The 9,240-nt window shown below is 56.9% G+C and overlaps 1 protein-coding gene across 11 annotated transcripts in view; it reads left to right on the top strand.

The window, feature by feature from the left end:
- The first annotated feature begins 6 nt into the window (after nucleotides 1-6).
- Nucleotides 7-9,240, top strand: part of LRRFIP1 (LRR binding FLII interacting protein 1) — a 74,004-nt gene continuing 64,770 nt past the window's right edge. For all 11 annotated transcript variants that reach the window (XM_025045443.1, XM_006909896.2, XM_025045438.1 and 8 more), the window contains exon 1: nucleotides 7-205. In XM_025045443.1, the coding sequence (XP_024901211.1) occupies nucleotides 140-205 (66 nt within the window). In that variant the 5' untranslated portion in view covers nucleotides 7-139. The remainder of the gene's footprint in view (nucleotides 206-9,240) is intronic.

Here is a 9,240-nt window from a genome sequence, read left to right on the forward strand (position 1 = left end):
GACGCGGACTTGCGTCCCTGCACCGTGACCCGCCGCTCGCGATGCGCCGGTGCTGAGCGGCCGCCCGCGGACACGACAGCTCGGCGGCCACTGAGTACCTTTCGTGGCTGCGCGCGAGGTGGACGCGAAGGCGGGCAGGATGACCAACCCCGCGGCCACGCAGGACAAGGAGATAGACTGTCTGAGCCCAGAAGCGCAGAGGCTGGTAAGGGGAAAGCGGGCTTGGAGGCTTTGGGCTGCGACCGCGAACGTTCCGTCCTTGCTGATGTTCTGAGGTCAAGGGCAGCCGGCACCTTCGGCCGGTGTGGGGCGGGGGCCCCCTTAAACGGCGGTCCCCACGCGAGGTGCGCGGCGGCAGCGGGCCCAGCCCTCCGCGGGGCTCGCGGCTCCGTGCGCGCTGCGAGGCACGTTTCGCTGGACGACGCCCTCCCCAGGACGGAAAGGGACGTGCTCGCCGCCCTCTGTGTGTAGCGGTGGCTCTGCCCGGCCGGGTGACTCGGCCCTGAGACCTGCTCGTGGGCTGGAGTTTCACTCGGAGCCGCTTGTGCGGTATTTTACGAAGTGCGGCACCCAGGAGCCGTGCCCAGCGCCTGTGCCCCCTGCCCGAGGCCCGCACTGACGGTGGCTGGCATGTTTGGAGGGCCTGCCCAGCCCTGGACCTTGGGACCCTGAGGACTAGAACCGATTTCTCACCTCCCCCAAGGACACCAGCCCCCAGCTTGACTTAGGCTGGTCTCCCGGGGTCTCTGGGTCCGCACTGGACCCTCCACGGGGATGTCTGTTATCCTGCCTAACACTTAGGGCTAGGGCCTTGGATGTGGGGGTAGTTCGGGGCTAAGATTGAGCAGGGGGCGAGGCGGGGAAGGTGGAAATTACCCGTTTTCGTGCAGCTTCCGGTTGATCATGAATGGGAATATCTCAAGGTGAAGTCACACTTTGGAAAGAAACATTTTGTGATGTGAGTGCTACAGAGACCCTGGTCTCCCCTTCCTTAGGCCCCTGTGGGAAGTTGACAAAAGTGTGAGCCCTAAACAACCGCTCCTTCCCCAGGTAGGAATGAATCACCTACTGGGTGTCTGTGGAAGTTTCAAGATGAAAACACTGCCCTGGCCTCGGAGGAGCTTCCCGGGAGATGCCGGGGAGAGAGATGGAAAGAGGCTGATGGATGCGCGCGTGAAAGTTCTGTTCCCCGTAGTGTGCTGCTTCCCTGACCTTACCTCAAGTTCCCGCCGTGGGCTGGACCGGAGCTGGTTCCTGCCCTGTAACCTAATGGGTTTCTGGGGGGCTAGGAACCTACAGAGGAAGCTAGAATCACAATCAGGGAAGGGCCCTTGGAAGAAGGAAGGGCGGCAGGCTGCTAAGAGATGCCGGGCGGTCCCAAGGTGGCGAGAACAAGGCGAGGAATGAACTCTGGGCGGGAGTCCTTGGAGAAGAAGGGAGTCCACAGGGAGAACAAGGATGTGAGGGAGGAGGGATAACGCCTGGAGGCGGAGCTCTGGCTTCAGGAGCTCCTTCAGCCTCGGCTGGGGCCTGGCTGAGATGCCTGCCTCACAGAGATGCTGCCAGCAGTAGAGAGGGGAGTCTGGACCGGGTTCTGATTGAGAAGGTGCTCCCTCCATCAGCACCGGCCCAGCATCCCTCAGCCCCCTAGCCCCAGTTCCAGGATCCAGCAAACTCTGAAAACTGCAACAGTGTTTTGTTTTGCTTTAGTAAGCTTGTGGCAGAATTCATTTGGCCGTGAGACCTGCCTGGCCAATGGGAGGGTGTTATCGGCCTTCATCCCTTTAGTGTGAGTAGTTCATACGCCTCTCGGCAGCCCTGGTAACGGATTTCATTAAGGGCTGTCGTTACAGAATATGTAGTGGGTGCGTCTTTATTGCCCTTCTGAAATCCATAAATGTTGAATTCTGTAACGCGTTCGGTCCCAGCGGTTTGCGGTAAGAAACCGTGAACCCGGGGGAGGCTTTTTTCGGTAAATAGTAGCAAAACTTTTTTAGAGTGGGACGTGGGAACAGAAGTGTTGGCCCGTTTTACGAGGTGAGCGGTCTTGTTGGAAAGGAAGCGTGCTCAGTGACCAGCGTGGGGACAGATGGAGGCGGGCGACCTTTAGCCCGGAGGCACCTGCAGCCACCCTGGGCGGTGCAGTGTCCCAGGCGGAGACTAGTGACGTTGAGACTGGTTTGTGGCCGTTGTGTTCTGCATTAAGGGACCCCGTGTCCCGGGAACAGGGGTCTCCATGGGGTAACAAGGGGCAGGGGGCACGTGGCCGCAGTCGGCAGGAGGAAGCCAAGTCGTCCACAGCTCCACCTCACCTAGCAGAGCGAGAGCTGGATCTGAGCAGGAGGCCTCGCTCCTCTCCATGGCAGTGCCAGCCCTGGAGCCATGTGGGCGGACACGGTAGAAACCACCGTTTTTGTAACTCTTGTAACTTCCCCATGTTTGAGATAGGTTGTGTCACCTCTGGTAGCTTTCCACATACCGCTTAGCGGGAAGCCCTGACAAAACCACCCGACCTGTCCTGAGAGGCTGGCAGGGTAGAGCGCGTGTGGTCTCCAAGTCCCATCTCAGGTAGGGACCTGTGCCAGGCTCCCCAGGTCTCAGCAGGTGGAGCATTGACGGATGAAAGTGGGCTCAGGTGGCTGGTCCTGCAGATCTCGCTCTGGGATTTTGAGCCCTGGGATCACATGGTTTGCCTTAGATGGGTCATTTCCTTAAGCAGTTAAGACATAAAAATACTGAGTTACTTCTTTTCCCATTAGGGCAAAGATGGAACTAAATTCCCCTTTTTTCTTTAAGAGTTAGTTTCTGTTCAGCTTGAACTCGTATCACCCTGCAGAAGCCTCCTTAGCAAAAAAAAAAAAAAAAAAATAAACCCTGTAGTCTAAGCTGCCAATTATACAGAGCACAGGAAATCAAGTTATTTATAGTTGTAAAACTTTTCTAGTGAAGTCAGTGAGAGCAGTACCTGATGAGAGCCAGGTCCTTATGTCACTTCTCGGGATTGCGAGGCTCAGCGTCCTGTGGTCTTTGCTCCTCAAAAGGCAGTGTTCCAGAGGGATTTCTTAGCCCTGAAACATCGGGCTGTGTGACTCAGCAGAGGAACTGCGGGTGACTGGTTACTCATATGCCACTGTTCTCGAAGTCTCTGTTTGTGTTTAAAAGTATCAGTCTTGGAGGCCCAGAGCCCAAAAGGAGCGAATTACTGACCTGCTGTCGAAATAAGCCGGTTACGTCTGCCCGACGTTAGACGCGGGGCAGGCAGGAGGGCAGGTTTTGTCGCCTTGCAGTTTTAACTCCGGGCCACCCACACTTTAGTTTGTTTTCTCAAATAAAGCAGCTTATGTTCCTGGAGTGGATTTACTAGAACTTTCACTGCTCAGGCTACCTAGATAAAATTCAGTTAACTTCTTTCTCCTAAGTTCTAGCATTATTTTGACTAAATCCAAGATTTAATAATTCAGAATTGCCATGTATTCTGTTGTTGGCTACTACTAAAATGCCCGTCCCCCAGCCAAACTCCAAAACAAATCAACCAAAAACAAACGAACAAGATCCCCACCACACAAAATCAAAATGTATATCCTGAGACTCCTCCATTCATGGGGGGAGGGGTGGCAGAGTTTCTAGTGGTTTCTCCTTAATGTTGTAACTTGACAGCTTTAAAGCAGTTTCGCCTCGAATCTAAAGAATGACTACTTTGTCGTAGAGACGAAATTTACCTTAAGTTACTATAGTGACGATTCACTTATAATTTTAACCCAATTGTTTCATTTCTACGTCTGTGTGATAGAGCTTACCAAGGCACCATCGTTGCTGGTCCTCCCATCTTTTTATTATCTGCTGCAGCTGGCCCAGCATCTTCCCGGGAGGAGAAGGGGTGGGCTCTAGTGGGCCAAGCAGGACTGTCCCCGCCCCTCCGCTGACCCTGGCCCTCACTTCCTCCCGGTGGGGGCCTCTGGTGCTTTTAACCTTACCCTGAGCCGGGCTCACACTGCTGGATCCTAGCTCTTCTGCAGACGTTGGACACTTGGTACCCATAGGTGGCATTTCCTGAACCCTGCTGCATCAGCCCTGCCACGCGCTTCCTGTGGACGTCTTCCCCAACCATGGCCATGGCCTCATGAGGCGGTTCGTTCTCTCCACTTACAAATAAAGAGGAAGCTGAAGCCCACAAAGGCCAGGGGACTTTTCTAGGTCTTCACAGCCAGCAGGCAGTGGGGCTAGTTCAGCTCCAGGCCTGCCGACTCAGAGCGGGTACTGATAACTGTCACCACTCTGTGCGCTGCTTCAGGCAGGGCCTGGCAGGAAGCATGCAACAGGGGCGGTGGCTGCTGCTGTCACTTCTCTTTGCGGCCCCGGGGGCCTCACAACCCCTATGTCAGGGCTGAAGGGTTTCTTTTGACAAAGGCAGCGTCTTGGGACACAAGTCCTTGCTCCTGGATGCACACGTGGAAGTCTTCCTTTCATCAAACGTTTCCTGTCGTTTCTGGTAGTTTGCAAAACTTCAAAACGAAGGACCACTCCGTAGACCTGGTTTTCCTAAATAAAGAAAAGAACCGGAAACGGAAGAGCTGCCGAAATTTCTTTTTTGGTTTCGGTGTCAGTGTGCACCCGCACCCCGGCCTCCCCTCCCCAGACAGCCAGGCTCTGGGAGGATGCGTGCGACGGCTTCTCTTTCCTCCCCGGCTGCTTCCAGGCCTGTCACTTGGATGCGGGAAAGGTTGTAGGTAGCCGTGTGCTGCCTAGCACAGGACAGCATGGTGCCGCTGGTGTGTGCGGCCTCGTTCTGAAAAGGAATGACTTCAGCGCTTTGCGACACCTGAAAGGTGTGGGGTTGATGGGGAAGACCCTGAGCGGAGCAGGTTAAGTGAGGGAACGTGTCACCTGCAGAGCTGCACAGGTGAGCCAGGCTGCTGCCCCCTATCAGTCACAGGCGTAGTTGTGTGTGGCCGTCACACAACTTCTTATTGGTCGGTCCAGCATGCTGAGACTTTTGAAGGAAATGTGAACATTCGCTCATCTCAGAAAAAAATTAAAAACATGTTAGCAAGAGGAGAAATTTGCATGCAAGATTCTGTTCAGCATCGGTATTCCTCAGCGGGAGGGGGGAGTTAGTTGCTCAGCCAAAGGAAGTTCGAGCAGGTGTTATTAGTCGTTGCACTCGATGAAGTAACATGAATAATTAAGTTCCTGATTAACATAAGTTCATTATTTTGGTACGTAGCGTACTTTAAAGAAGTTTCTTATTCTGAAAAGCAACACAGGGAGATTCCCAGCAGCAAATGGGGAAAGACTGACTGACAGTCTCGATGTCCATGTTACCTCATCCCTGTGCAGAAATGTGGCGTCTCAGAGGGGACGGAGGGGCCTGGGCCTCCGGGCCCCTGTGCTGAGGGCTGGTGTTCAGAAGGGGCGTAATTTGCTCGAGCTCACATAGGTAGAGGTAGAACCAAGATTTGGCCAGGCCTTGAGGCGCCCCCTCCGGACACTGTCCCTGTGCAGAAGCTTGGGCCTTGCTGAGGACACTGTGGCCACAGGCCAGCAAGAGTTGGCTCCTGTTCCTTCTTGGGTCTTCCCGCTAGGTCCCCCAGGAGCAGAGGATGGTGTGTTGGCTCCTCCGGGCCGAGGTAAAGCCGCCTTTAAAGGCTGCTGTTACATCATAAAAGTCCATGATAATTCTGCAGTCTATTCCGTAACTCATCTGAGTTGATTTTGATGGAAACATAGTGTCTTAAATATAACCAGTTAAACATCAGTCTTTAACTTTGTATCCTCCACATCCTCAAGTAACATCGATAATATGTGTCTTCTTTATTTTGTGGCTTAAGTACTGGCCTGTAGACCTGCGCCCTGAGCCTTTGGCCAGGCTCTTTCACCAAGTGTGGCTGTGCAGGGGAGGCTCAGCCCCCTACTCCCTGCTCCACTCCAGATTTTAAAGCTGTGGTTCGCAGCTCTGTCAGAGCCAACATCCCCTTAAAACGAGTTTTTAACATCCGCATTGCTAGCCTCAAGTGAAATTCACAGCACACAAATTTTAAGTCAGTGGGCTATTTTAACTAACATTGAAAAGAAATGACATGGACGTAAAGCACAACAACAGAGTGTGAGTTTCGGCTCCGCAAGGCCCAGGCGCCGGTGGTCCAGCTGATGTCTGCAGCCGTCGGAGGCTGCGCACACCTGTGCCCAGCGTCACCGCTGCCGGCGCGGCCGGTGTGGACACGCTGTCCCGAGGCCCGCACACCACGCGCACCTTGCTACCAGTGGTTTAAAATTCCAAAGCAGCGACTAACTCTTGAGAGAAAGTTCTGAACAAAACCGCATATTATCTTCCCTCCATTTCCATGCCGATTGCATTCCAGGGGTGGCCAGCGTGCGTGAAACGGCGCAGAACGCGTTTGGAGTTTCTGTGACGTTGGAATCAGTCTGTAGCTCTGAAGGTGATGAAGGGTTTTTTTCTGTCCGCTTGGGTAGCCATGGTGGAGTTCCTCGCCGTGCAGGCCTGTCCCTGTGCAGGATGGCGTGCCACGCCCTGCCCCTGAATGCCATTAGTACCCCCGCCCCCCATCGCTGTGATTTCTCGACTCCCAACATTCCCCAAATGCCCTCTTAAGAGTTAGCACTACCCCCCTCCCCCAACTGACGACTGCCATCCCGAGCACCTCCCCGCCATGGCCATCATAAGTGCAGTTATGGCCGTAAGGAGAGGCCCCTAGCCGGGGACTGACTGTGACTGCCTAAGTGAGGGTCTGAAAAGCGGAGACTCTGAAACTACAGTACAATGCACGTGGCAGCCGAGGGGCACGGAGGCCGTGGGTCGCATGGTGCAGAGGCCAGCACCGGCCACCGTTTGGGAGCGGCCGGCCTGGCGGGAGGATGCATCGCCACGTCTGCTGGCTCGCTTTGAGTAGCGGAGTATTTTTAGAATCTCCTGCCTATGAGGGGTTGGGGGTTTACATAGAACAAAAGTTGATGGCTGTTTCCACTTCCTGTAGCAAAAGCAACTCAGGAAAGGGACCCTGTCACAGCCTCGTAGTCCCTCTGTACAACAGACGCTGTCTGCACCAGACAGGAAGCGCGCCACACACTGTAAGTCACTGTGACACGGGCCCGCGTGCGTGACCTGCAAGGCTCCGGCCCGCCCCGTCGGGAGCTGTTCCGTCGTCGTCCGGGGGACGGGGGAGGGATCGCATGGACAGAGGCCCCCGCTTGTCTCCGAACAGACAGGTTTGTCACTTCAGACTTCACCTGCCTACGAGTCCTTTTTCACGGAAACGAGCGAACTTTAAATATCCTTAATCTTTTCCCGGGAGCTTATAAACTACGGTCACGTCATGTGGCCTGAAGAACATTCTAGTTTATCGGTTTGGCTCGATTCTGCAAGCTGAGGCCGAAGCGAGTGTGTACGGCCGGTATCGACACTTCCTCTGGCTTGCGGGATGCCACCCAGCTGACGGACGCCTCGCCTCTCTGACCCCACACACGGGCATCCTTTCTGCCTGCCACCAGGGGAAACGAGGGTCCCCCCCGAGGTGTCCAAGGCCCCGGCCATGTTCTAATGTGTACGGACGTCTCCTCCCAAACAGCCGTTCTGGACTGCCAGCCCCTACCGTCACGGCACGGTGGTCACTGGCACACCAGCAGTGTGCCGCGCGTGTCCCCGGGCTCTGAGGGTAGGGAGCTGGCTTCCACGCTGTCATCGCTGTGCCTTAGCGGACCCCGGGGCTGTCTCATCCTGCGTGGAGGACGTGGAACGCCCATCTCAGCCCCTTTCTGAAGAGCCGCCCTGGGTGGGGGCCCAACGACCCCCCGGCTTCCGCGCGGGGCTCTGGGGCCACTGCAGGTCCCTGCCAGGCTGAGGGCAGGATGTTTCCTGTGACTGCGGGGTGACGCGTCTTCGGATCTGGAATTGCACACTGCCGCGTCCCAGGCAAGCGCCCCAGCGTGGGGCGTGTGCGGGGAGCCGGGGCTCCCCGAGCGGTGCGGGCTCTCAGGAAGGCCAGCCAGCCTGCCTCCCGCCACACCCCTCTGTCAGGACCTGTGGCCGCCAACGTTTGCCACGTTTCTGTTCTCTGGGGACGTCACCTGGGGCCTTCCAGGTAGTTAAACGGGCAAGGGCCACGAGAAAAATACAGATGCCTCTAGCCTTAGAACCCCAGACGCCGCTGGAGTTGGGGTGCCGGGCACTGGGGGCCCACTCTGGGGGCAGCACCTCCCACTGCTCGCACACCCTGCACCACAGGCGGGCTGGGGGACAAGGATGGCGGTGTCAGTCCCCTGGGCGGGGTGCAGGGCTGGCCGCGGGGCCTCCTCCTTTGCCCTGGCGGATAACTGGATAACTTCTCTTTCTCGTTCTGCTGGGCCCAGCCCCCCAGCTGGGCTGTCCAGTCCCCTGACCCCGCCCGAGGAAGAGCTCGGCCCTTATCTCAGGAGGACCGCTTTCTGTTACAGCTCGGAATTCCTTCTGCTCCGAGCTGGCCTGTCTGGTCACTGCGGGGACAGGGTGCGTCTGACCGCATGTCCCGCTCCTGCAGGGTCCACTTCCGCCCTGGGGTTGGGCTGGACCCATCGCTAACGTAACCCTGCGTTGCCCGCGACTCCTCCACGAAGCACTCCAGCCGTTGTCCAGCCCGGCCCCGTCTGTGCCGCCCGAGAGGGCATGTCGCAGGGAGAGTGTCACTTTGGTCGTCGGCTCCCCGGCCGGCCTCGCGCCTCTGTGCCTCCGTGGCCCGGACGCTGCTGGGCACGGCAGGGCTGGCCTCCGGGACCCTGTCTGGGAGGCCCGGCACGTTGGAACCGCTGGTTCCGGAAGCCACGGGGCTCGGACTGTGCTGCTCTGTATTTTTAGCATCTCATGCCACACGCGTCACCTCGGCATCATGGTGCCGTCACGTCTATCTACGGTCCAGTAAGACGTGGACGTGGGTCTGTGGAGTTAAGGGTTCAGCTTCTTAGGATTATAACGAGGCAACTCAGGTGACGCGTGGAGTCTCCCGACCCAGCCGTCTCCTCCAGCAAAGGGCGCCAGCATCTGTCAAGCTCTGTTCACGGGCTTCCCGGCCTGGACAGGAGGGTCCTTGGGGGAAGGGCCAGGCCGTGTCCCGGTGAGGGGAGACGTTGTGGGCCTTCCGGGGAAAGCCCAGGAGCCTAGATCTGGGAGCCTGGTATCTGGGAGCAGAGAGAGCCTCTTGGTCAGCTCCTCCCTCCGCCACCCCAACCCTGCAGGGAGCAAGGAGGGGGAGG

This window comes from Pteropus alecto, unplaced genomic scaffold (assembly GCF_000325575.1).
Source record: "Pteropus alecto unplaced genomic scaffold, ASM32557v1 scaffold143, whole genome shotgun sequence".
In the NCBI taxonomy this organism is placed as follows: Eukaryota; Metazoa; Chordata; class Mammalia; order Chiroptera; family Pteropodidae; genus Pteropus; species Pteropus alecto.